Source organism: Alligator sinensis, unplaced genomic scaffold (assembly GCF_000455745.1).
Source record: "Alligator sinensis unplaced genomic scaffold, ASM45574v1 scaffold1322_1, whole genome shotgun sequence".
Lineage (NCBI taxonomy): Eukaryota > Metazoa > Chordata > Crocodylia > Alligatoridae > Alligator > Alligator sinensis.
The window spans coordinates 2,007,274-2,035,183 of record NW_005842116.1 but is presented as its reverse complement, the minus strand read 5'-3'; the positions used below and the strand labels follow the sequence as shown (position 1 = coordinate 2,035,183).

General features: G+C 44.3%; 1 protein-coding gene across 6 annotated transcripts in view; it reads left to right on the top strand.

Annotated features, from left to right (window-relative positions):
* Positions 1-27,658, top strand: part of MDM4 (MDM4, p53 regulator) — a 35,696-nt gene extending 8,038 nt beyond the window's left edge. For 3 of the 6 annotated variants that reach the window (XM_006024797.3, XM_025205551.1, XM_025205550.1), the window contains exons 2-11: positions 2,670-2,774; positions 6,494-6,568; positions 9,016-9,149; positions 9,896-9,945; positions 13,006-13,073; positions 13,859-13,955; positions 15,094-15,254; positions 15,842-15,976; positions 16,771-16,851; positions 18,650-27,658. In XM_006024797.3, the coding sequence (XP_006024859.1) occupies positions 2,703-2,774; positions 6,494-6,568; positions 9,016-9,149; positions 9,896-9,945; positions 13,006-13,073; positions 13,859-13,955; positions 15,094-15,254; positions 15,842-15,976; positions 16,771-16,851; positions 18,650-19,201 (1,425 nt within the window). In that variant the 5' untranslated portion in view covers positions 2,670-2,702 and the 3' untranslated portion in view covers positions 19,202-27,658. The remainder of the gene's footprint in view (positions 1-2,669; positions 2,775-6,493; positions 6,569-9,015; positions 9,150-9,895; positions 9,946-13,005; positions 13,074-13,858; positions 13,956-15,093; positions 15,255-15,841; positions 15,977-16,770; positions 16,852-18,649) is intronic. The other 3 variants (XR_003094336.1, XM_025205552.1, XM_025205553.1) reach the window with 3 other exon arrangements.
* Positions 27,659-27,910: the final 252 nt, after the last annotated feature.

Sequence of the window (27,910 nt, the reverse complement as noted above, 5' to 3'; positions counted from 1 at the left end):
ATATTGCTTTCCTCTGTTCTTAGTCTGCCTTCTTTCATACCAATCAATCAAACATTAACATCACAAGGTATTCTTTCCAGATACTCCCTCTTCTGAGGACTAGAAGAATAGTTAAGAGCAGGGCAGTCATCAGTAGTGACAGTGCTGCTGCCTGGAACAGCCACAGGGTTTTGAAGGAAACATTAGCATCACTGAAGCAGTGAGTCAGATCTGACAAATCAGAAGAAATCTAGACATCACTTCAGAAGCCCAGAAACGGGCAACTACAGTATTGCCTGTGTGCAGCTGGAGGGACTTGCTGGAAGCTGCTGTTTGCAAGGACTTGCAGGTTCTTCCTAGCCAGAACTAAGGCCATCTGCTGAGACCAAAAATACCAGTTAAACCTGAGGAAAGGTGAGACCATACCTTTAGATTAAGTAATGCTAGCAGGTTAATTTGTTGCTTGTCTAGGTACAGCATGTCAAAGAACATAGGGACTCTTTAGCATACACATTGCAAATATGGGCAGTATATTAGTGAAAAGCAGCCTCAGATGCTGATGATTGAGATTTGTCCACCAGCAGGGTATAAAACTTACTTGCAAACAAGAGACCAGCACTGATAATGAATCAGCCTACATGGCGATTGCTTAATTCACATTAAATACCCATGTTTTGCTTCAACTGTTTTGTTGCATCTGATTTTTCAGTAAGAGTTTTACTTCTGGGTTGCCTTACTTGAGAAACTTGGTTCATAAGAGCAAGATCAGAAACCCCTTCCACATGGGGGAGGTTAGTAGGTATTCCCCTTTAGAAGATGAGTAATTTGAGCAGTGTGTGAATCACCCAAGAAGATCACAGTGAGTCGGTGTCAGAGTATTTTCAGGGATCATTTTTGCAGTTTATTCCTGGAGAAGTACATCTGGAATTAACTGGTTTTTGCTCTTTCTGGGCATTTGGTTATGCTCCTTAGGCAGTGATCTGGTTATCCTACTATTGACTTACTCTTTCCAACTGTACAGTAATAAGGGAAAACCTAAATGAATGCATCTATGCAATAGTCTGAGAAAATAGCAGTCATTTTAAGGCTTCAAATTGGAAAGCTGCTGAAGAGTTTTAAAACCTTCAGTTTTCAGTGATCTGCACTTAGCATCAGCAGTGGATGAAACAAGGACATCTATCCATTCCAGAGTCCACACAGTAGAGGCCATTTCATGGCTGCATCTGCTCTGGCAGTTGCAGGATCCAGGTTTCTCCACTGCTGGGTAGCAGTGAGGGAAATTGTAGTGTACAGATGGTCCACGTGTTTCTACAGTGGTCAAGTCTTAACACAGAATTCCCTAGTCCTGTTAAAAAATACTGGAAGCGAAATAAAATGGCAAAGAGGATGCAGAGTCCTAGACCTGGCAAGATTACAGCAAGATTCAGTAATGTGGTTTGGTTATGCCTTAAGAAATGTGACTAGTGTTTAAATCATGAAGGCTAACTGCATTGTAACAGTCTGGGAACAGCTTGTTTCTGCTGGTGTAGGCAGGACTCCAGCTCAAGGGACTTGGACTTCATTAATGTACAAGGGCAAAAGAATAAGACAGAAGAGAGACCAAGGAGCATAAATATTCCAATACAGATCTGAGTGACTAATGCTGAACTGGCCATTGACTTGAAAATAAAAGCCTTTTACTTCTTGAAAAAGCATCCAGTTTGCAATAGCCTATTCCATATACACTGACAGAGCTGCAGTATGGTGGTGAAGTCTGATTACAGCTTCATATGGAAAAATATCAGAGAGCTTTGAGCAGAGATTGAAACAGAGATAGCACCAGACAGATAACTTCAGGGACTGCCCTATTACTCCTCACTATGAAATTCCTGCTTTAGGATTCAGAGGCCCACCATATAATTTTTCCAAGCATCTGAAGGCACCAAGGAGTAGAATAATTTCTTCCCAATGACAGTGCAGCTGCAAGGCCACTGCTCATACAGAGGAGATTTGGAATTTGGTGTGGTGTGAAATGAGGCCTCCAGTGATCTTTGTGCTGGTTAACAAGTTCTCACCTCTTTCAGGAGCTGGGGTGATCATCAACAACCCACTGTCCTGTTCTTTTTCCATGGAAGCGATTGCTATTGTCTAAAGGAAATTCCATTGGGGTTAACCATGAGTCAATTCTTACAGTACAATCTGACTCATTAACTTCAGAGTTAGAAGCATTTGCCTCAGTATGTCACAGGGGACTAATGGCTCTCCGAGCTAGTTAGGATTCACAGCCTAGCATGCCTCTTTTCAAAACGATTTGCAAGGCTTTCTAGAGTAACAGAGGGGCCAGATCGATTTGCACTGATGACCAAGTTGTCTAGTGAACAGCCTAGAAATTCCATAAAAATCAAAATGTAAACAGTTCTTGGTCACTGAAGTGTTTTTCCCCAGCTGCTCTTAAACATCTGCTTGTCCAAATGGATGAGCAGCCAAGTGTAGTTTATATGAAAAAGAATTGGCGTTGGACTACGCAAGTTGTTCCCTAGCAGACAGGTGCCCGAGTAGGCACACATTTAGATTCTCTGTGATCAAGATGAGCACTTGGGACTTATTTTTAAAAGCAACTTTAACCACTTCCTCTTCTTAGAAGGTGTTGAAGTCAGCACCAGTTGCATCAGCCTAGACATTGAATTTTTATTTATTTATTTATTTTTTAGGTTTGTTCCATTGACAGCTACTTCACTGCCACAATGTCTTCAACCTCAACACAGTATCCAGCATTTGAAAATGCCAGCAGAATTGCACATGAAGAGCCCCGACAGGTACTCTTCTTTCCTTAAAAATTAGTAGGACAAAAGAGCAAGCAGGTCAGCTTTGATTTCACGACATGTGGCCTTTTGTACTGCAGAGAATGAATAATCTCTCATCTAGTCTGCAGCTTGCAAACTTTAACAAGCAGTGCCACTTGGATGGATAGTAAGTCTGTAACAGACTGACATTTGAAGCAGTGGGAAAAGGTTATTTAAAATAGCCACGTGTGAAAGTACCTAATCTTTTCATTCCCAGGGATCACATCCCATACTTCAGGGTTCATTTGAAAAATTCTGAACAGCATGGGATACATCCACCAGACAGCTTCCCAGAAGAAACACTTCTGGAAAGTTTAGCTTACTTTATAGAGTCAGTAATTGCACCTTCTATTTCCATTGGCATTTGCCCAAGGAACCAGTGAACACTCAGCACTCCCTTTTCAGCTTGTCCTGGGAATAAAGTGGTAATGAGTGCCAATATGTCATAGGCTTTCATCCCTCCAAGGCCAGCATGGCAGTTCAGTAGCATGTGGAAATCTGGAGGACCAGCATTGAATCAACATGCTGGCTGCCAGTCAGAAAAACAACTGAAAATATGGGCTGTGGTTAAAAACATCCAGTTTAAAAATGAAGACAAGTGGGTTCTCTTGGACAAGAATGATGCCATATTGTTCAGGCTAATTTCACTGGGAAGATTGTATCTGTGTGTCGAGGGAGTGGGCAGAAGTGGAAATTAGCTTCTAAAGCAACTCACTCAGCTTAATTTATAAATTGTAAATTCCATCCCAGTGCCATGCAGAATTGATTAGCATGCTTATTTATTCAAACTCACTCTGCTGAAAAGAGTTATAAATAAATAAGCAGACTTTGATGTCAGTACCAAAATATTTCCTGTCAACACAGCTATCCAGGGGAGACACAGAATAAGGAATGAGCCATGACTCCTCCCCACCCTACCCCCATTTGACTTCATTATGTTAGCTGAGGCTTAAACATTTCCAAGTTAACTTGGGCACCTCTTTTTTTTGGTTCTTGTTTTTAAAGAAACAGGCACAGATGGGCACTTGGGTAAGGAGCCATTTATAAACAACAAGCAACCAGCAGAGACTCCCTGTGCCTGAAGAAGGGTGGCTGCACCCAAAAGCTTGCTAAGAGCTTTTTTTCAACTACTCAGTTGGTCTAATAAAAGATATCACATCTACGCAAAGGACTTTGCCCGTAATCCTTAATTTGAAGAAGTACACCTATTGGGTGTGGGCTAACATGAACTAAATGGTTAACACAGGGAAGTAGAGTTGTGGTTTGAGGTTGGAAATTCTTTGCTCTACTTGACATTTTGGTCTTCTAAAATTGCATCTAGCAGCGTGCAAGTAAGTTGGTTCAAAGCAAAGATGAATAGATTTTTTGAACCTGAGAAAAATACACATAGGAGAATGAATCCCTGCTTGAGTATTGTCTGGGAACCCACTACCTGACTAATGGCTGGGTGACAAGTAGTAAAACTCCACTTACCTCCAGCAGGAAAAAACAATGGTGGTAGCAAGGCTTCCGAAGACATGCCATGCTTTATAGCGAAGCCTGGGATTCTGGGTAGCCCTGTCTTCCAGGGGAAAGAGAAGCCTCTTGCAATTACATTTATAAAGTAAGATTGCTCTGGTACAGCTGAGTTCACTTAGTATTTGAGAGAAGCCATCAAGGGCCATGTTTAGCAGGAAGGGAACTCAGCTGCATGCTCTTTATAAACACTAGAGCAACAGCAAGGATCATTATATAAATGCACAGGGGAAATGTTTCTTGCCTCATGGTCAGTTGAAGCATCTTGCTGAGTGATGTCTTTAAAACCAATGAGCGATCTCTTCCCCAACCCTAATAGGAAACAGAGCATGTGTGTAACAGGTGCAACCAATCTGTATCCTACCCTGCTACTTCCAGCTAAGAAGCATGATGCTATTAGCCTCATGAGGCTGTAGCTGAGCCATTGGTTCTCTTCTCATATGAATCCTTTATTTTCTTTCAACATTAATACTAGCCTGACAGAATCAGTGCTTCCAGCTTCCTTCTATGAGAAGAAACAAGCCAGGCTGGAAAAGGTGCATCTTGCCTGTCTTTTTCAGACCTTTTCATGTCTTATGAAGCCACTTCAGAAGTGACAGCTAAAATTGGCCTCAGCTTCTTATAAGCCTTCTACGAAACTGAAACTTGTAGCATCATTGTAGCCCTAATTAGGGTTTTGTTAATGTGTGGTAAGGAAGCTCTGACAGCTTGCATGCTAAGAGCCAGGGCCTACCTGCAGATAGTGCTGAATTCTACACGAACGATTTTTTGATCTGAGATTCAGCGATGCATTGTGTGTGTCCAAGTTCAGGAATTGACCCTGGAGTCGATCAATATGCATTGAGAAAAATGCCACAGTGCCCTTGTATCTAGCCCTCGCATAACGCCTCGTTTAAATCTATCACCTCTGGCTTCCTGGTATTAAGTTCTGAAGGATGCAGGAGGAGATCCAGGGGAAAGGTTTAGTGCTGCACATATTTGTTATACTAATAAAGCACTGTAACATTCAGCTTCCAGCCCAAGCATAATAAGAGTGGGGCATCTTGACATTTTTATGGAGAAAGGACATTGATTTGCACAGCAGCACTTCTGCCTGGGATTGTTCGTTACTTTTCTGTGGTGCATGTAGGTTAGCTGAAGTGGTATCAGGGCTATTTTAGAACCGTCTGCTGCTCTTGTGTAGCATTAACTATCTTAACTGCTTTTGACCATTGATTTTGTGTGTAGTGTGAGTAAAACTGGAATTATTGCGTTCTGCCTTCTCATGTGCGTGCCCATGATACATTATAGCCTGTGGAAGTTCAGCGGCTGCAAAGATTACAGGATCAGACCCTCAGCAACAGTTACTTACAGAAGAACACTGAAATGCTGCATTTTTGTGATACTGTCTCCATTCACAAATTGCTGTAGCCAAGCACCAGCTTGGTCTAATGGACTCCCATCTATTCATTCCATTCAGTGACCCAGATTCAGACTTGGCATAATTGAAGTTAATGACATAGCCACTCCATTATCACTTGAGACCTTACAACTAATGTGTGGAGTTATTCACCATCTAGGATTCCCCTCACCAAGGGTCTAATTCTGTAGTCCTTGCTCACATGAATAATTCTATTAAAGTTAATGGAGCAACATAGATGATTAAGGGCTCTAAGTTTGGATTTCCTAGTTTGGTGGCTGCGCTTAGTTTGTGCCGGATTCAGAATGGTAAAGCAGCTGCACAGACTGAGTTCAGCTCTTCTAACTAGTGTAGCATCCTGACTGACTCTGCAGCCCTGCAATGAGATGTGCTGGGATGGCCCCATGTTGTTTGCTGTGGAGCCATCTGAACAGGGGTCTACTTGCGTGGAGCTGATAGATAGGCTTGGGGCTATAGGCAGGATTTAGCTTCTCTTTAGGCATTCATCAAATGCAGATTGATTCTAGAAAAATGTGAACGTGCCATCAGGAAGGTATTGAAAGGCCAGCAATGTTCCCCTTGGCTGGCAACTCGGATTGCAGAGCCACTTTTCTCATTTTGCTCTACTGATTAAATGTGATACCCTGATACAAGGCACTCTCAGAGGCGTTTATTAGCTATGCACTTGGGGCCCATGCATGAATCTCACAAATGCTTGTGTCTTCTTGGAAGCTCACCACACCATAGTGCTCACTCCAAACTGCGTTCTGCATCCTAGGTACGACCAAGACTGCCGTTCTTGAGGATTCTGCAAGCTGCAGGTGCACAAGGTGAAACCTTCACATTGAAGGAGGTGAGCCCATGATTCCCATTTTCTGGTTAAATTTAAAGAAGGAGCTGGAGTGCTCCCTTGGGAGATGATCAAAGTGCCACTGTGTGATTTTAAATTCAGAAACTTGAAAGGTGGAAAATCATTTTGCCGCTCTTTGAATTAGCCGCTCCATTGTTTTAGGTGCTGCACGAACAGGAACAGATAGCCTGATCTCTATCATGCTACAGGGAATTTTGAAGCTATTTGTGTGTAAACTGTTCTAGTCACTAAAATGTTTGGGGTTTAGGAGGTGGCAAAAGTAGCTTTTCTGACCAATTTGGTCAGTGATGCATGGCCAGGCCAGGCCATGCATCACTTAACCTTTGGTCTTTTAAGCTGTTCCTTTGGAGTGTAGCCTCCATTCAAGTAATTGGGGTTCCTTGTGGACTTGGACTCGCCGGGGGAGATTATTTTCCAAGAATGATTTCCAGGCCTCGTAGCTCCTGGGGGTGCAGAATCAGGCCCTGGATCTCTCTGTGCTTCGGTGCTCCACCTGTGAAACGGGGAACCTTACATGCAGGGATGTTGAGACTTGATTGATCATAAATTGCTCTGAGAGAGCCTCTGTGGGAATTGCTATAGGAGTGCAAAATATGAATAGAAATCATTTATTTGGGGAATTCAGCAACTGCTTGAGAGAGAGGAAAGATCTAATAGATAGTTGCACACCTGTAAGATTGTAGAAGACACTTTGTGATTGTCTTGCTGTCTCTGCCATACTCGGAAGGTTTTTTAAAAAAATTGTACTCCATTTGATATTTTTCTCTTAAGTTTTCTTTGAAATGACTTGTCAGCTAAACCCGAGAGACTCTGAATTCATTTATTTTAAGATTAAAATGCAAAATGTGTACAAGATTAAAAAAATGACACCGGCTGTGATTTACAGGGGTGTCCTGTCTGCAAAGAATTAAATGCAGTGCTTTTTCATTATGAATGTGTCAGATACCCCTGCAGAGCCGCGTGACTTAGTTTAAACACTTATGCATTTAAATAACTTATTTAGCTTCTAAAATTTTTGCAAAAACAAATTGGATGGTTCAAATGGAAGGGGGTTCAGTGTTAAATGCAAGCTACTACTGCGGACTGACATTTTAACAAAGTGGAGTCAATCTTTTTCCAGTGAACAGAAGCACTGTTGGCAAGTTTTTAGGTTGTATACATCTTTGTTCAAGAGTATCCATTTTTCTGCTAATTGTGGAAGGAATCCTGCCTGCATGACACATACACACTTGACTATCTTATCCTTGGAGCGTCTCACTTGGGTTCATCTCGATACGATTGTTGTTCTATGGCCTTAGCCCTTAAGGAACGTTGTTTTCTTTCTGCACTTCTCCATGGTTCCAGTGCAAGTTATCCTGCATTTATTATCTTTATTCTTGCCTTTGCCAAGCAAAGTGTCTCCTCATCAGGCCCAAGAGCATGACTGAGCTCATGCTCCCTGATGAGTAGTGCTTCCTGCCCTGCTTCCTTTGTTCACCAGATTGCCTTCCCTCTTTCACTTGGATACTTGCAGAGTGGTACCAACAGACACTGCTTCAGGCCCGTTGCATTGCCTCAAACTACCAGGAGTCAAAACCAGGGTTATTCTGAGTAGATCTTAGGTTACTGTGTAGTACCTCAACAGACTGATTCAGCCAGCTGGCTTCCATTTCACTGAGAAAGGGGCCTGTGTATAGATTGTAAATAATTTCAACCTTGTCCTGTTCCCTGTTGTAATCTCAGACAGCAAAGAGAGTTCTGTTTTATTTGCTGACCTCCTAAGTGGCTGGAAGTAATGAAAGAGTATCAGTTAATTAAATGGAAAGATTTTAACTAACTGCAGAACTTGGAATTATTGTAAATTGGCCACAGTTCTATTTTCTGTTTTTGGATGGGCTGCATGAAACCTAGTAGTTTGGTTTAATGCCAGAGCAGAACAAACTTCTCTTTCAACAATGAAACAGTATCTCATTTTGGGAACTCTGAGTACACTCGTTCCAGGGGTCTCCAGGGTGGTACAAGAGAAGGGATATGTGATATTTAAGCATAGGCCTGACAAAATGTTTTCAAAGCATGCTTGGAAAATGACCATAGTGATCAAGGATCTGGAAAAGCAGGACCTGGACTGGGAGCTGGGAAACCAGGGCTCTAGTACTGGCTGTGCTGCTGACTACCTGTAATGCTGCAGGCAAAGCACTTGACCCCTCTGTCTCAGTTTCCCCATCTGTAAAAGCGTTAACATCTAAGCGCTTTGCAGAGCTGCCACAAGATGCGTTCCCTGATGATGGTTGAGAGTATGGGTAGAAAGCACTAGGAAAATATGTTATAAGGTTGGTAAGGGAGTATTTGATTGTGCCTCCATTGCAAACATTACCAGAACAAACCCATAGAGTCCTTGCTGGCTTAGTATCAACTGCAGACGTGACTAATATTATCTTATGTATCCACAGGTCATGCATTACCTAGGACAGTATATCATGGTGAGGGAGCTATATGATAAGCAAGAACAACACATAGTGCACTGTGGAGGGGATCCGCTGAGAGAACTGATGGGACTGGACAGCTTTTCAGTGACAAATCCACGGTAGGAAGGGATGGGACTTTGCTGTGCAGGCCTTAAAGGGGGGGATGGTGCGTCTGTATTAAAGAGATTGCTTTGGCCGGTCACCCAAGTATAGTGTTCCTGTTTTCAGAGTAGATGAGACCTCTGTGAAGATCTCTATAGAGAGATGGGTTCACTAGTGCCGTGGAATTCCATTGGTCAGACTTGATCTTTATTTCATCTGTGTTAAGGCAGTGCCTTAACACAATTTCCCCACTGCACCGTTGAGGCAGTGGACCAGCTGCTGTGATGCTTAGGCTCTGTGATTTCCCAGTCTGTTTTTTCGGGTCACTGCGGAGACCACATTTCTGGGTGGTAGAGATGAGGGCTTGTTGCTTCACAATTGCAAGGTTTCAGGCTTTCACAAAGGGGAAATACAGAAGTCTTTATGAGGCATCAGGTAATTTGGGAACACAAGCCCTGGCAATATCACCCTGAAGAAACAGGTTAGGGGAGGAATGGGAGCAGTGAGATGATTTATTGGGATAGGGTACTGACTGTGAGCAAGGAGACTGTCTACTCTTTGATTCCTTCATTGTGGAAAGAAACAGAAACTTTGTGATCCATCAGGGTGCAAGTAATGGATACTTGACTCCATCACTGGTTTCTCCGAAATGGGATCAGTTAGCTAGAGCCTGGAATTCTGGCTGCTCATATCAAAAGGCGCAAGGCTGTTTTGTTTTATTTATCCCTGCAATCACATTTATCGGTCTTCTTTTTTCCTGCAGCCCAGTTTATGACATGTTGAGAAGGAACCTGCTTTCGGCTACTATTACAGGTAGGTGTCTCACAGTATGGCCAAATATATTCAGTAGTGTTGTACAAATATATTCAGTACAGTACAATTTGATTTGGGTAAGTAACAATATCCAGGAAAATGCATTTCTCCAGTTTAAATAAACTCTTATTGAAGGCTTCAAGATGTCATAGTCTTTTGAAAACATGTCAAGTTGTGTGCGCTGGCAAACTAGCAGTGGTTTGAAATCAATTATCTCTTTGCCTGATACACCTGTGTGTGGCTGTGGCTGTACCTTAGAGTAGGATAGGTGACAGAATGTATGTAGAGGCACAACTTGGACAGGATTACATTCTAGTTGTATGTGAGCTGGTTTGGCTAAAAATACCCTGTTGAAACCTTTCCCCATCTGTTCAGTATCTTCGTAGATTCATAACCTTCATGGATTTTTTTTGTATTTGAGTGATTCCCCATTCTCACTTGGTTCTGTGCTTTCATGTTCTTAGCTAGGACCAAGTATAGAAAATGCTTGATAAAATTTTCCCTGAATATCCAGCCCAGTTCTGCCATTCAAATACTAATCATTCACATGTAATCAAATCTCTGAAACTTTTGAAAGTCCCTCTTTGTTGCCCCCTTAGGAAAGCTGTGAAATCCCTGTACATCAAAAGTTCTCAAATTGAAACAAATCTCATTTCTAATCTAATCTCTGCTGCTGGCTTCCTGGAAGCCTGCTCAGTTTGTGTAGCTTTAGTCTCCACTTAAAAGAAAACTTGCACTGCAACAAGTGTGGGTGCAGGGTGGTGGTAGTTGTGGGGTTACATCGTGCTTCCTCAAGGCCCTAAGCAGCTAATAAGGGCACGGTTTTCAGAAGAATCTAGTCTAACTTTGCTTAAGCCAGTAGTAATGTTTGCAAAATCAGAGGGCGTTTCAGAATATGTGGTCCCACACTGCCAGGTTCTCTGCTCTTAGCAGGATGTGGCATTGTTCAGTGCTTCCAAAGATCACCCTTTCCCATTTGTCATGGAGAACCTGCTTGAGCCCGTTCTTGTCTATATGCCTTCCTGTTCCCACAAAATGACTGTGTGAATGCTAACGTCTGTTGGCAGTTCCCTGACTTACCCAGGAGCAGCATATGTGGAAAACAAAGGACCTCAAGGACAGCCTCTAGTCCCTTACTTTCCTTCCCTCTACTTGTGGTGTGAGTATGTGGTGTACATCTGTGTGCTTGTGTGTGTGACAGACATGGTGTAACTATTTTTAAACCTGCCAAAGGAAATACTATTCCTTTAGTGAGTTGGATCAATGGGTTATACCAATGTTGAGCGTGTGTGTGTTTGTGTGCATATGACTACAAAGCGGAACAAGCTTGGCAGACCAGGTTCTGAAGATGTACCTCCAATTTATGTTAAATTGAAACATGTTTAAGAAAAGTGGCTGTGGATTTTTTTTTCCTTTTTCCATGTAGGGGGTAACTATAAATCCTGTAGTGCTCAAAAACTTGTCATGCTTGAGGTTTAGTAACAGCAATATTCAGTGGCCGCAGTCCTACTTACTGACATATCACTTCGCAAGGTATTCTGGTCACTTCTTCTTTATAGTACACACACTCCTAGAAAGGAAAGTGTCTGTTACAAGGACACATCGTAGTAATAATGCCTGGCTCATACATAGTGTTTTTTATCAGGTGCTGTCCTTGCCCAACTGTTCACCACACAGATGAGTCATACAGCATCTCTTTAGGAGTACGTTTCTTTCTTGAAAAATGTTATGTTCTTTTTTTTTTTTTCATTTCTATACTCAGAAAAAAAATCCAATATGACAGGTATATTTTCACTTATTCCAAGAATAGTGCGTGCTATTTATATAATGTTAAAAGACAGGGAGTACGTCTTAATCATAAAGCCCCTTTTCTCCTCCGCTTTGCCAGCGGAGAGCCAAAGCAATTAAAGATGAGCTAGACAGATTATTTTCCTTCAGGCATAAGCTAATCAGTGGCTGCAGAATATTTACTAGTAGAGATGATGGAAAAGGCAGAAAAGGAAATAGCTGGATTTTTCAAATTTGCTTTGTTGAGGAGTTATAAAAAAAAGCACAGTTAGTTTTAAACTAAAAATGTTCAATGCGGACCCGAGTAGAAAAGAATCTGGAACCCAGCAAGGTCACATTCCAGTCACTTTTCACGCTACAACTATAGTTCATGTCTTCTTTGTGCTGTGAAGTGTACTTGGGCATAAAACTCCATTCCTGCGCTCACAGAAAGCAGGGGGAGTTTTCTACTGAATTGAAAAGAGGGAAGGAACACTTCATGTTCTTGTTTCTATTACAAGCCTTTCTGCACAGAGTGCAGTCTCTTCTAAAATCTGTCTCCATGGTTAGGCAGGATCAGCTTTTGTTAAGCTGGTTGCTCTAGCTACTTAAATGGGACTCTCCTAACCTTTATGTATGGTGTACTTGTCTGCAATAAATTGTATAGAAGAGACACCGATTCAAGATGCCTATGGAGGCACCTGCCTATACAGTGTTCCTCCCCACTTCAGTCTAGTTTCTGTTCTTCCCTCTTCAAAATGACATTTCTTCAGTGTCTCTTGGGCCACTAAAAGAGCACTTAAGGAATCCCACTCTCTCCTCTGTTGCCTTAGTCTTCAACAGGAAACTGCTCTTGGTTCCAGTTCAGTGTTAACCACTTCTGCTGCTGCTCTGAGCTTCCTATCCTCAAGCAGGCTTCCTGTGTAAGGCGTGAAGGAAACCTGCTATGGGAGCTGGAGGGATAGGTTTTGGCATTGGGAAGAGCCAGGTTTCTGCCCCACAACGAGATTCCATCAAGCCTCGTCTCTCGGTGGCCACAGACCCTGGTTACTTACTCTGCAGGACCTTGCCTCTTGCATCTATACCAAAACCAAGGAAACAACCCTCGTCTGCCTGTATTAGCCATCGGTAACTGGCCACCTCCCTAAAGAAGAAAAGATTCTGGTTTCTCCTTAAAGTAGCACAAGCCTGTCTGCCAAGCCTGGCTCGTTGGTTGCGTGCTGAGGGCCTTCTGTGTTGTGAGAATGGCTATTACCAGGGAAGGTGTTTTCTTTTGTTTTACCTGCCATCTAGATGCTGCACAGACTCTTGTTCACGCAAAGGATCAGAGCATCGATAACGCAAGCCAAGACCAGCCGAAGGTAAACCCACTGCCTGGTGGTTTCTTTTGTTGTACAGAGTGCCCCTTCTCTGTACCTGTGCATAGTGGACTGCCAGAACTTTTTTGCGGCTTGGCTGGCAGGTCTTCACCTTCCTAAAAAGTTCTTGGGAGTCCACGGACCAGGGACAGAGTGACCCTTCTCTGTTCTCTTCATTACAGAGTTCCATTCTCTGAGCGCGTTTCTCTGGGGTGTAGCACTTCTTGTCCTCAGTCTCACCAGCTTGCACTGTCTTTTTGTGTGGTATTTTTTTAATCCCCTTTCCCTTCTTGTACAATGGAGTTAGCAAAAAAATTGACCTTCCTAAAAGATTAAACTGGTTTTGCTTAGTAGGATCATTTTCAGAAGCTTTCAGGCAGAATCTGGAAACCCGGGAAAAATCTTGTGGCAGTCTTAGCTTATTTCAGACATGTACATTGGGATTAACACAATCCGATCTGCGAGGTGACTATACATTTTGGAGCCGGGAGGAGTGGGGGGTGACAAGGTTCACAGTATTACAATGTTAAGATGGCAACTCTTTTGAACTGTTGCCAACCTGAAGATTTTTCCTGGGTTGAAAGTAAGTCACGTGTGCTGATAACAGATCCATAGCAGCTTTCTTGAGCGGTTAATAGTGTGTGGTATGTGTTCAGTAAACCTTTATTTCATTGTGTAACTCCTCAGTGTTGCACTGCAGCTGGTGACTCAGAGTGGAAGTGCTACATCCCCTTGTCCCTATCAGCTCTGATTGGGCTAATGGCTCTCGTTTCCTTTTCTTCAAGCAGAGCAGCACAGAGGGAGTTTCTGACGCTGGGAGTACAGAGGGTGAAAGCAATGCTCCTGCTTTGTCTACCTCAGAGCACAAATCTGGCAGTTGTGAAGGTGAGTAAAAGTTGTGGGGGCAAACAAATCCACCTGGGCATTCATGACACTCGGGGGCCCTGCCTGGCACGAAACAATCAGACTAGGATGCTGGGAGACTAATAAAAATCCTATTGTGGAAAATAATCTTCCGAAGTCATGATTTTATGGCAAGGATTTAGAGGACCATAAATATCTGCCAAAGGTATTTTATGATATACAGGCTTTCTAGCCTGGATACTTGGCCTCATAAATAAACAAACACTTGGATGCAACGACAGGGTAAGCCCAAACAGCACATCTATCATAAAGCAATGCCACCAAAAATCTTGCAGACCTTCCTGAAGGATATTTGAAGTACCGAAATCATTCTTGTATCAATTTATCCTTCTATGGACTTTGTCCTTTGATTACATAGAATACAGACTGAGCTGTCTTCACTCATTGCCCGCAAGCCAACAGCTCTTTTCTTAAGTTCAGTTCTACTTTTTCTTCCATCTCCTTTGTAGCTAGACATTTCTTAGCAAGAAATCCCTAGCAACATTAAAAGATAAGTCATTTGCATACAAGTTGTGTGTTTTGGAGGGTTTTCCTATATTTTTCTCTGTCTTGCTATAGATGAGTCAGATTCTTAAAACTGGTACTTCTTTGCAGGCCCAAATAGCTGTCATATCAAATGAGGATAGACAGATATTTTTCAGATCACATAGCCACAGTAGGTAGAGCCCCCTTGTCTGTGTCTTTGGAGCTGTTGACGTGAAAAGGGAGCCAAAGTCTATTAGTGTGCTAGGGCTAGGCAAAATTAAACCTGGCTCTTAGAGGAGCATTAGATTGAGTCTTGGAATGCAGTACTTGAGTCAAGGGAATGGCAAAAGCAGTCGTTGACGTTGGGGAGGCATTGGGGTGTCTGCTGTATTCTGCGTTTGTGTGGCAACTTTTAAATAACACTCATCAACTGCTTTGCAAATTAACATGAAAGTCCAACAGCGTAGTATTTTGGTGTCTTTCTGTGACAAGCATACACAAGGGTTCATTAACATAACTGAGCAGAAAGGTATAGATGTAAGTGTTTAAATAATACACAGCGTGTTGAACTTTGGGATTGGTTTCTTTTCAAGTTAGAGACATGTCATGACCTAGATTTCACTTGGTTCTGCAGAAAAAGACTTACTAGAAAGCAGCCTAAAAAGTAGGAGCCCTAAACCTGACTTGGTGTTTGAGGAATGGGATGTAGCTGGTCTTCCATGGTGGTTTATAGGCAATCTAAAAAACAACTACGGGGCCAGAAGTAGTGGATCAACAGACATACAGAATAACCAGGTATGCAGACATTTGACACGCTTGATTTTTTTCTTCTTCTCTTCTCTTGTGTACCAGCGAAATACTGCTCTGGCTTCCATTCAAGACTTAAGCGCTCTATCCAGTTTTCCCCATCAAAAGTTTTTTTGTTTTTTTTTTTTGTGGGTTAAGCTTGGTGTTTCTGGACAGACTATCCCATTTTCTAAGTGGGTGTACTTCTCTATGCCAGAGCAGTGATTGGTTGTATTTCCGTGGTGCCACGTGCATAGTTTATGAAGTTCATTGGAATTTTTCAGGATAAGATGAATGTAGTATGATGGTGGCCTTTGTGAGAACCATTAACAAGAAGACTGAATTGTAAAACCTGTCAGAAAAAAGAGATGCTTTAGAGAAAATAGGTCTCTGTTTTCCAGCCTGGTCTGTTGAATTGTACTTCACTGGAACTGAAGGAGCTTTTAAGTGGGGAGGAGTCTGTTTTAGGAGAAGGGGAGAGCATAAGTTATGGCTGCAGCTGCAGTCACTCAGACACCAGGATCTAGCAAGCTTAATCCTCCACGGTCGCCAATATGCCAATGCATAAGTATTTTCTCCCATCTCCTCTCTGCCAGGACATAGACACTGCCATTGTTTCAGATACTACTGATGATTTGTGGTTCCTTAATGAACCTGCGCCGGACCAGCTAAATGTCATAGCCGAAGTAGAGACAGCTGACTGTGAAGAAGAGAAAGAGGTTGACAAAAAGGTACTTGTCAAAAGAACCACATTGCACATGATATGCAGGTTGGCTGTGTCAGCTGATCAGATTTTACTTGCAGACCCCTTCACCATTCATCTCTCCTGTGCTCTCCTGCATTAGCCAGTCCAGTGACCAACCAGGATTTGAAACTTTTGCTTGGTAACGGTCGTCTCCCTTTTAACTGACAGACCTTTTCTACTTCGTATTCTCTTTGTTGCTGCAGGGAGTAATCTGCCTGTCTTTTTTCCACACTGAGGTAGTTTTTAAAGGCACACAGCTGAGTGAAGGGTGACATCTTGTCAGTGTTTTGTTTTTACCGTCGCTACAGCATCACCTTAAGGTTAATAAATGAAAATAATTGGGAGGGTGAACTGAGATTACTTTATCTGTACTTTGGCGAGTATGTTATTTTACCATCAGTTCCACAGTTTGGACCTGGTCCTACCCGCGTAAGCAGTAGACAGCCAGATTAACTACATGAGTAAAGCTACCCTTTGTACATTTGAAGGATTAAGTTGAAGGGTCTTTCACTGACATTTGTAGGTCTCCTCAGGTGAGCAGGGATTTGCAGGATTTGGCTTTAGTTTCCTGAATTTGTCACACACCAGTGAAGAGAACATAGCACTTGTCAGGAGGATTCAGGGGGCAGCTGCCATACTTTAAACTACTTCTTACTCCTTTCTGGAAGTGGATGAAGTTGCAAATTGATGGGGCCATTTTAATGTCAAGGTACAAGGCTGGGCACTTCTGGAATATGGATTCCTTGCATACAGTTCTACTAACTTGTTGAATTTTTCTAGGGGACCGAGACTACATATTCTGATGACCCTGAAGATTTTCAGTGCTTAGATGATGACATGGATACAGAAATTCCCCCTGAGGTATGCATCCTTGAGCTCAGCACTCCATGCCCTGAGTACACGTCAGCCCTAGGTTTAGCAACTACAATGTACACTGTAGGTTGTGATACAGAACACTTCCCATGGATTCTTCTAAGCCAAAGAAAGTGCGCTTCCTTTCTTTGGGACCTACACAAAGAGGTTTGGAAGAGCAGTTCTGTCTCAGTTGAGTTTGCTTTGAACAGGGGTCTGTTTAAATGCCAACACAAGAATTAGCATCAACAACCTACTTTTGGCAGCCTGAGGATGGTCAGGTATTGAGCGGACCAAGGAGAGTAAACACCCTGCTTGTCCCAGAGTTGCTCCTTCAGGGCTGGGCAGTGGGAGAATTTGCACCTGCCTCCGCTGCTCTTTGTCTAAAAGATTAAAGGCTTTATTCTTCACACAAAAGTCCCCTTGCAGACAGTATAAAATGGATGAGCGTGAACTATATTTATGTGTGATTAGAGGCCCCTTTATGCTGCTTGAACCCCATGGAATGAGGACCAGGCCCTCATTTTCCAGTGCCCTCTACTCAACGCTGAATTAATTTAATCATTTAAAAAAAAAAATCTAAGTAAAAAAGCGTGGATATGTCTGCATGCATTCTTAGAACCAGTTCTGAACTGCAGTTTGAGAGGAATTCTGGGATTTAATCTTTGATGGTGATTTGGAAATGTCAACCGGGCTCCAAGCCAACTGCTGGATGCCTCTGGTGGTCTCCAAAATGGTGAGAGCATCCAATTCTCACTCCCCTTTGGCTGAGGTACTTGTACGGTCCTCGTCACTACAGTATCTGAGCTCCTGACATATAACATTTGCCTTACACCAGTCTCTTGTGGGGAGGCAGTGCTGTTCCTCCATTGTGCAAAAGGGGAACTGAGGCAGAAAGATTAAGGCCCAGATCCACCTAAGTATTTGGGAGCCTTTGTGGATCTGGGCCTTGAAGTGACCCATCCAAGGGCACACAGGTTGCTTGTGACAAAACAGAGATTCAGCCCGAGTTTCCCACAACTCAGGCTGGCACTTAACTACTAGCCTGTCCTTCCCTCCCATTAACCCCCTCTGTTTCTGAACAATTGTCTTTGACTTTCCCCAGAGAGATGTTCTTGCAGTACATCTTGAGGAACATCAGATTTGCGTTCTTTCATCTGTGTTCCCTGCCCTCACCTCCACCAACCCTTCCAGGCTTCCTTTTGGTGTATGTCAGAAGAAATAACATTATGCTGCTCCATGGAACTGGCAGAGCCAAAACTCTTTGAGTGTTGTTTCCATACTATACTGGCTTGACAAATTAGGTTGTCCCTGGCATTGGACACCTGAATTATAACTCTAAATTTGGGCAGCCATTGTCCTTGGTATCTCAGGGTAATCAAGTAAGCCACTATCAATTGTGTAGATCCAACAGATGCTAAATGATTACTGATTCTAAGAATACACTCCTAACCAATTCAAAGAGGGTGTCCACCTTGAATTTAGATCGGGGCATTCAGAATTCAGCAAACTGCTCAGAATAAGACCATTACTTTCCTTTTACAATACAAAGGTTGAGAGGGAGGACAGAGTTAAACACCTGAGAAGGCCCGAGTGCAGAAGGGGGTGTGGGTCAAGTGGAGTATCTGAAGCTTTCCATATTAACCACTGATCAGGCTACATGCCATGCAACTGCTGGCCTCGACTTGGGGATACTATGCCACTTTGGATGGAGGCCCCTTGCTGCTTCCCCAATGTAGAGGGAGTCAGCCACGTGCACGAATGCCCTAACATGCCACTGTTTTTGTCTGCCTCCATCATTTCTCAGGAGTGTTGGCAGTGCAGCAAGTGCAAGAAGTTTAACTCTCCAGTCAAACGGTACTGTTACCGCTGCTGGGCCTTACGGAAGAACTGGTACTCGGATTGTCCCAAACTGGTTCACTCTTTATCCACGTCCAATATTGATGCTATGCAAGATAAAAACGATGACAAGGGGATGGATGTTCCAGACTGCAGGAGGACTGTTTCTGCTCCAGTTGGCCAAGCCAAACACCCATTTGTAGTAGAAGGCAAGTCTCACATGGATCCCTGCAGTTCCATCAAGTCCATGGAGTTAGCAGAGGATTGCAGCAGCCAAGAGACATTGGTGAGTTTTGGCAAGCATGAAGAGAAGGAAAAAGAATCGTTTGACAATATCAAACAACTGTTGGATCCCTGCCTCTTATGCCAGAAGAGACCACGAAATGGGAATATTGTCCATGGCAAGTCTGCTCACCTAGTGGCCTGTTTCAAATGTGCAAAAATGCTGAGAAAAGGGAGATCACCTTGTCCAGTTTGCAAGAAGGAGATCCATGGGGTGGTCAAAGTCTTTATGGCATAACTATGCTGGCTGTTTACAGACATAAAAAACCACAGAAACCTTTGCTTTACTTTCAGATCTGCACACCCCTGTGCTGAGTGCAGTGCATGCCCAGAAGAGGCATCGCATCAGATTTGTATAGATTTAATATATATCTGTATAGATCAGGCCCTTCAGCGGGGCTTTTTGGCACTTTTATCTAACAACTGATTGAATATGCATTAGATAAAAGCACCAAAAAGCCCTGCTGAAGTGCCCGATCTATACAGACTCGGGAGAGTGTGGTTAAATTGATATAGTGCTTCTTCTGGTACAGCATTTAGTCGTCGTCCCCGGTGTGTGTGTGTGTGTGTGTGTGTGTGTGTGTGTGTTTCGTAATATTAAGGTGCTGCAAGGACATGCATAATAGTTGGAGCGTTACTGATAAAAGACTTCATTCTGGGCTTTGTGAAGATGGAAGGCAAGCTAACTTTGCAGCTCATCTGGAAAATGCCAAAGAGGTGGCATCCAAACATTTGCCAAAGGAAATTGAATAATCCCCTAAATAGAATGAAGTGATATTCTGTTGTTAGTGTTGGTTTAAAGTCCAGAGGCCTGTCAGTAGCATGACAGGCCCTTTACTTTCAGAGCTTTGGAAATGAGGATGGGCACAAGGTTCCTCAGGTTTTTTGAACTGGTCCTTGCAGAAAGAACTGCAGGTCTACGAAAAGCAAAATCTTGCTCTGTGATAAGGAAAACCTTGTGCAGTGCAGAGTTGTGTATGGATGGACAGTTTCTGTAAGAATCCGTTATTAAGAGCAGGGAGGAATGAGGTACCCTGGCTTTTCTAACACTGTAGTAGTTTGGTAAAGATTAGCTTGCGTTTCCCCCTTCTCTTCCTTCCCCCAGTTCCCAGTAAAGCAAACAAAAGAACATCCCAAATCCACTTTTGAATCAAGAAGTGTGCCTAAGGTGCTATGAAAGTAGTGTATAGCATATCTTTTATCCATTATCAATCCATATTGAGCCCTCTTCAATTGTAATACCGGGATCAGGAGTCTGACTTAGTTTCTGTCCCTTGCCATAGCTTTGTCCACGTCAGTTAGTGCAGCCAGACAGTCATATAGCCAGGTCCAGATGGGTAAGTGAGGCGGGTGCTTACAGCACCCGTTGCTTGTATCTGAACATTTTGATGATCGTAACCTGTCATTTGTGCTTAAATCATATAACAGCTACATACCTGCCTTGTTGAACTTGGCCCCGGCCCCTCATTTCAGTATATTTAGAGTGCCACAGACATTTGTTAAGGACTCGACCATGGAATTTGAAAAAACAAAGCTTTGCGAGTGCCCTTCCCTCTCAGAGAGCATCACAGCCTGTCTCCCATGGAGGCTGCTCTAGCCTTGCCCTCGTGGTGAAAGCTGTGGAGGAATCTGTGGGAAGGAAAGAATATTCCTGGGGGTACTAGCCTCTGGTGGCACCGCACTACTGACGTGCAGCTTCGTTAGACCCACCCTCCTGCCACGTCTCATCACAGCTAGCCTGAGAACCGCAGAGGGTCTGAATGGCTTCCACGGAGCATTTGGCATGACAGTGGGTCAGCCTTGCTCAAATTCTCTTCTGGCTTCTGCAGCATGGACCACACACTGCACACCTAGTGTGAGGAAAGAGGCTGTGCTGGAGAAGCAGCTGATCTCGCCAGCGAGGACCCACAGCTGAAAAATACCTTCCGGGTTATGCTGGTCTGAGTGTGATCTAGCTACTTGCTAAACTGTAAAGGCAGGTAAATAGCCCCTTCCAACCTGCAGCCAACTTCTCCTTTGCTAAACAAGAGTTGATAACATGGCTGAGTGCTTAAAGGGAATCTGTTTCTCTGCCACCACCTCCTCCCTCTAAAGCAGTTAAATACTGCCCACAGTTTTTTTTCCATTTCCCATCGATTCCCAGAAATTGGGAAGCAACTTGCACTTTATTATTTTCAACAGATCAGAATCCTAGTGTGAGAGTGTGATGTAGGTGCTATTTTGCCTAGTCTGTCGCCTGTGTAGTAGTGCTCCCAGCAGCCTGCTTGGGCGTTGATAAGGATGGTTTAATAACTGCTTTTCTTCCACCACTGCCTTTTTTTATGGACAAAAGTATACCTGCTGCATGGGCTCAATCCACTGGGAAGCCAGTTGCGTCTACCAGTCATCATCTCAAAGGTTTCACTGCCCTCTTCGGAGCCATCACTACTAATCATTGCAGCTGATGCCCTTTGTGCAGCTACCAAGGACACACAGTTTAACTGAACTTGAATTTTGTTATGTAAAGTCTCCCACACCCAGTCCTATTCAGCTACCTTATTTGTAACTCCGTAATGGAAGACCACCAACCACAGCGACAGTAGCTTCTTCGAACTTAATTTCTTTGCCGGGACACCAGATTATGTGGACTCAGAGCTATCACTGCCCAAAGTATTTTTTTATTTTCCACATGTGTTGATATATTTACTGTGTTGGTTTTTATTTGCTCTGTGTCAGTGTTTGTTTGCAAAGTTCCCGAGTTCTACTTCAGATACGATTTTAAAATGTCCTTTTTCTATGTAGCAGATACATGCCAGATGGTGGCTGGCCTTTATTCTGTTGAAGTTGGATACATCTTTGAGGTGTGGTTCTTCTTTCTTTGATGTAATGTTGTTAAAATGAAGATGATGCACTGTAGCTCCTGAGATACAGAAGCAGAACAAGGTCAGCTCCTGGCAGCACAAGAGGGGAACTCTTGTCGCTGTCCCTTTGAACAGTTGCGCGCTTGGTGAGGTGATCTTGGGGAGGAGCCTGCAAGTGCTCGTCCTGATACTGTGAATTGTTCCTCCCACCCTGTTGCTTATAAAACCTATGTTAAGACTTCTCTTTGAGTTGGGTCGGTGCTAGGTGCTGGTGTGTTCAGCGTGTGGTTCTTGCTAACCAGAATACAAAACTAAAAGCAAAAAAAAAAAAAAAAAAGGCACTTAGCCGCTGTGCCCATAACTTTTGTGCGCACACCACTGACTATAATACTGGTAACAAAAGTTCTGAGTCAGTTGGGATTGGAATATCCTGACTGAAACTCTGTTAAGATCTGTTCACACCTAAGTTGCCGTATTTGCCTCTCTCCTGTTTTTATGAGTTTCTTGGTTTTCCTGTGAATGACGGAGCTTTGCACCAAGTTGTTAGTGTAATATTAAAGCTATAAAATATGTCTACAGAAACGCTTTTGGGGGGTCGCTAGTTGGCTTTCTGCTCTCTCCCTGACTGAGGCAGGTGCTGATATGAGGCCTGCTCTAGCGTGCTGATATGGTTACTTTTGTTGGGACGGAGATTTTTTTGTTGAAATCATCATACCAGCACTTTTAGACTAGAAATGCTACTGCTGGGGGCACATTAACTATACTAGTCAAGTAAAAGCTAAGTGGCATGAGTCCCGCATAGTCAAGTAAAAGCTAAGTGGCATGAGTCCCACAAGTACAAGTTGCAGATGCTCAACATTTCTGAAAAAATGAAGGCACTGGCGTAGCTGTCTCCCTTTGGGAATGCAAGGGGGAAAAAAAATGTTGCCAAGCATCATATGGGATCTTGTGTTGGACCTGTGCCTTGGAGATTCAGTTTGACTGCCAAGGCATGCTACCTTTGCTGTGACAGCCTATAAGACTACTTCTAAGATACTGAAGATGCCCTTTCTCTATGGTTATCTTATTACGGCGTGCAATATGAGAGCAAAGATGCTGTGCAAACATTTAAATGACTATTTCTGCTCCCAGCGTTATTACTGTTAGAAAAGTTTGTACCTGTCCTTAGGTGTTCTTCACCAGAGTTGTTCTGTGCAGTTGTGGAACATGCTAGGAGCATCAGCGGTGACAAGTAGTTTATACGTAATGTATTTGCTAACCCCCCAGCCAGAGCGCTTTGCATTCAAAGCCCACATAGGAGAGGAAAGTTTTTTTATCTCGACTGATACTTAAATGCATTGTTGTAGCCACCAGCTCTTCAATGCAGCTTTAGTCAAATGAATGCTTCCCCACAGTGGCTTGTGCATTACAGAGCCAGGTCTGTGCACGTATTATCAGAGTGTGTTCCTGATACTGAGGCAGCCAGAAGTATAGACGTGCAAGTGCAGCCTTGCTTGAGTGCCTCCCCTCTGTCCTTACCCATGGGGTTGATGCCTCTTTGCTAAGCTGGCAGTACCACTTGAACCATATTGCTAAGCGCATTAATCTCTTCCCTCCTGTGTCCCACAGCTCAGCATCCCTCCCAAGCCAGACTTCATTGCCACCCATTCAAGGTGAAGGAACTTCAAAAATTGTCCCTCAGAGCCTGGCTCTATCCCAGCTGTTGGAAACACTCCAGAAAGCTTCCTTCCCTACGCGGGGACAGGGCAGGATGTCTTTTCTCCAGCAGAATGCCCTGTCCCTTCTGCCTCAGTCTGCACTCAGTGCTCACCATGGTGCTGCATAGTTCTGGGGTGTTAAAAAAGAGGTGCAGTTTAGCCATGATTTTTTTCCAACCTGGCTTTCTCACAGCATCTACCCATGGCGGTGGGTGGTGCCCACCACTGCAGAGCTCCCTCTGAAGGGAAGGAGATTGGACAGATCACAGTTTTGCTGTAGACCTGAGCTGGGCCTGGCTTCTCCAACACTCACCTGAAAAACACATCCCAGCAGAATGCAGTACCCTGCTTCCCACCTTGCAGCTGGCCTCTTCTGCTTCTGGCTTTTCCTATCCAGTAGGGGACAAATCTCTGTGCCAGTTATTTGCATTAAACGTTTCACATAGGGGAAAGAAACATGACTAAAGACAGGTCTTCACAGGAGACCTGGGTTCTGTTTCTTGGCCTTGGCCCTGGCTCACTGTTTTGAGCAAGCCACTTCCTTTTCTTGTTATGGTTTTGTAAAGGAGGGGTTGCAGCCCTGCCCTAACTCTCAGGCATGCTCAATGGCTACATTCGTGTCTGAAGAGCACCAGGATGCTAGAGAGGAAGACACTCGGCAGCTTCTGTCAAGCAGCTCCCTGGAGTAAGGGGAAAAGATGTGAATTAATTGCAGCCAGATCTGAGTGGAAAGGACCTGCCTATGCTGATGGTATTTTCAGGAGCCTTGGAAGTATTGGGACAATTGCTTCTCTGTCCTGGAGAATTCTGTGGTGCACATCCATGCCATTTAATAACAGAAGCTAGAATTTACTTTACCTCTTTTGAAAGTGAAAGGCAGCAGAACCCAACACCAGGACATTGTGATTTCCTGGTTGACCAGCAAAATAGCCCAGTGCCAGTTACACTTCTAGTGAAACTCGGCAATATCCTACTTTCTGATCAGCACCAGTAAGTGCTACCTATGGGTGCAGCCATAGGTTCTCTCCCGTTACACAGTAAAGATCTAGGCACTTCCCTAGCACACGTGTGTGGTCTCACGTGTGTCCTAAGCCTGACTCTAGGAAAGCTGCACCTGGAAATTCTGTGTTCAGACCCTGGGGTAGGCACAAACACTTCACACTTCTCTCTTACTGGAGGCTTGAAAATGATGGAAATGTTTTGTGCTCTTGGACAGCGATGACTAAAAAGGGTCATTCCTTAAATCTCTTCAGACACTTTTCCCTGCCCCTGTGCTATTATTGTAAGCCAAATCTCTTTGTATTTGCACTGAAATTAACTCAGTTGAGTGTGTGATACAGAAACTTTAACTCTGCACAAGGTCTGTGAAAACTGAATAGAGCCTTTATTGCCAGCAAGGCATCTCCCTCCTTTCTTTGTCTTGTCATCTAGCAGGGGTTAGCAACCTACGGAGCCCATTGGATCTGGCTGGTGAAGCCAGGGGGCTTTGCCTCTTCCACAGCCAGGCTGTCTGGGGGGAAGTGGTAGCAGTGACCAGGTCCCAGTGCCAACACATCTTGGACCTGGGCTGGGTCATTTCTCTCAGAAAAAGCTGCCACCCATTGCCCTGTGGGGATGATTGTACAGTGTTTGCAAAGGGACAATTGCAGCGTGCATACATGTACCCACACTAGCTCTCCTCGAGCTGCTGTGGGTAACAGCAGGGAGGGCCTAGTAGCACAGCATTCAGCTGCCTCAGTACTTCTGAAGCTAGTTCAGTCCCCACCCTGCTGCATTCTCATCGTTTCTATAACCCAAGCCAGATCTGTGCAAGCTGTCTTGAGCCTATACAGTAGTCCCAGTTCTGACTGCAGTCAGACACATCCTCAGACTAGCTTATTTGCTTGTGATCGTAGGAGAGAGCTCTAGTATAATCCAATTGCTTCAGAGATCTTGATCTAGAAGTCACCAAGACTTGGTACTACCATGTGCAATACAGAGTATTACTTAGAAACAGATTATTATGGCTGTTAGTGCAGAATATGAGGGCCAGGAGGTCCAGCTCGTACCCCAGTTCCCCTTCTCCAGCAAATGCAGTGCTGCCCATTCAAGGGTATAGATTGTAGCTGTGCTTCTTCAGCGTGACTGTTTGCACCTGAAAGTTTGCAGATTAGAATTTTAACAGCTATTTGAGTTGTTTTAATAAAAGATTCTAAATTTACTTAAAGAACCATGCTACTGATTCTGATTTCTGCTCAGCGTGTGGGTCAGGGATGGGACCTGAGTGGCACTTTGGGACTAAGGAGGGAGTGGGAGAGTGCATGGTTGGAACTGGGTTATTAGTATTGTCCCTACCCTTTGCCAGGGGGTGGGTGGGTGCCTCTCTGGGGAACATTGCAGGGTGGGTTCTGCTGCTGAGCTGCTCACTAGAGGGCACTAGCAACTCACACTCAAGCTTGTAGAAAGCCCAGTGTCCAACTTCATGGCACAGCTGTCTCACGGACTTTAGGGGATGTACTTGGGAATCATCAATCTACCGCTGCCAGAGTCTGACCGGAGGGGCATGCCGTGTACTTGATTAAAACCATGCTTGTTCACCCGGCAGTAGCACACACCGAGCTTTTCACTGCACCACATTGCTGGTGGTAGCACAATCCCTGTTGTGCTTTCTGGACATTCAAGCAAGGGCAGGCCCCTGTTGTGATGTGCTCACAGTCCAAGGATAGCCAGGTCAGGAATGGGAAATCGAGAGCAGCTTCACAAAATAGCAGGGTGCAAGCAGTGGGTTGTAAGCTACACATGCATCGTAAAAAGCTCAGAGTGATTTGTCACCTGGGGCGCTACTTCATGACAAACAACACTTTTTTTTTTCTCTCTATAGAAAGCAAGCTGCCAGCGTTTGAGGAATATGAAACCTGGAGGGGGAATTGCTTCTCCATGGTGCAAAGACAGTATCTTGTCCTTGCAGAGCATCTGATGAAGCCTCCTGCTTAGGGGGGTTATGCTGTACCTCTCCAATTTTCTTATTCCGTAGGATGCAAATCTAACCTGCCTTCTCCCTGCTAGAAGGCCACTCCATGGTGTTGGAATGAGAGTTCAGATGCAGTGCTGCCATTTATCCCTCAGCCATTGCTAGAAGAACATCTTGTTTATGGTGATGGCTTCCTGATGAACACCTGTTGGTTAGCATCTGGGCTACAACCACCACCAGCCATTTCAGCGCTGCCCCTAGACAGCTTTCAAAGACTGGTAATTAAGCTCATGGCTGGTCTCGGCCAAATTCAAGCTGGTGATTTATATAGGAGAGCCGCTGGATCCATTTCCATGGTCTCTCTAATGAGGCTCTTTCTGCAACCTGCCAAAAAATGTGTAACAGCCATGCTTGCAGCAGAGAGAAGGTAGGCAAAATCCACACGTCCTCCACAGAGATCTTTCCCACCCACGTCAGGGTCCAAGGTCAAAGGGATGAGTCACCAAGAGCCCCGCACGCACATCTAGTCCAGAGAAATGGTCGCCTTACATACAGGCAAGGTAGTTTTGCCCATTTCAGTGCCCCATGTCCTGGGCACGCTAGATAACCTCCTCTCCTTATTGGGTGTGCAGAGCACCCCTGAACATGGAGAAGGATTCTGCAGGAGGGATGGTAGCTGTGTGCAACGAGCCCAGAAAACGATGGGAGACCATCCGTAAGGAGAAACTCTCTTTCCCCATGTACTACTATTGCTTCAACACCCCTTTGTCCCTGCAAATCACAGCAGAAAGCTCCTAAACACGTCCCTACTGCAGGATTGTGTTCCCTGGCTCAGGCACATCCCCGTCCTGTGGCCCCTCCACAGCAGAGCCCAGCCATCTCAACCGCTTTTAAAACAAGCCCAGCTATTCCTTAGGCATCCTTTTTGTTGCATCCCATTTCCTGGCAAGGAGCTGTGCCATAGTGCTGCTTTTGCCCTTCTTGTGTCTACAGCTGTCCAGATGTTTGGTGCAGGCTGGCCAGAGGCAGGGAGACTGCTCCAGACCACTTGCGTCAGTCTTGTTCCCTGGCAGCTATGCGCTGCGGGTAAGATTTCCTTCCCTTCTCTACATGCCCCTGGTTGAATAGCAGCCATCTGTCACCAGAGAGCCCCACGGACTAGATGAGTTCTCTTCATTTTGAATAAAGGAGGAGATTTATTAAAGCAAGCTGGAGCCCCTCACCTTTGTATCCGACTTCTCGAGGGGGAGCTTGGTAAAGAGACGGCCAGTTGCTCGTGGCGCTCACTTGCATTAGGGAAGGGGAACAGCTTGCATCTGATGCCTTCTCAGCTGCAGCCAGGGCTCTGTCCCCTTGGGAAAAAGCAGTTATTTTGCATCTTAGCAAAAGAATGGGGAGTTTATCCCACGGAGAGGCCTAGACTCAGGCGTCTTGTGCAGCTTTGGACAAGGCCTTGTATT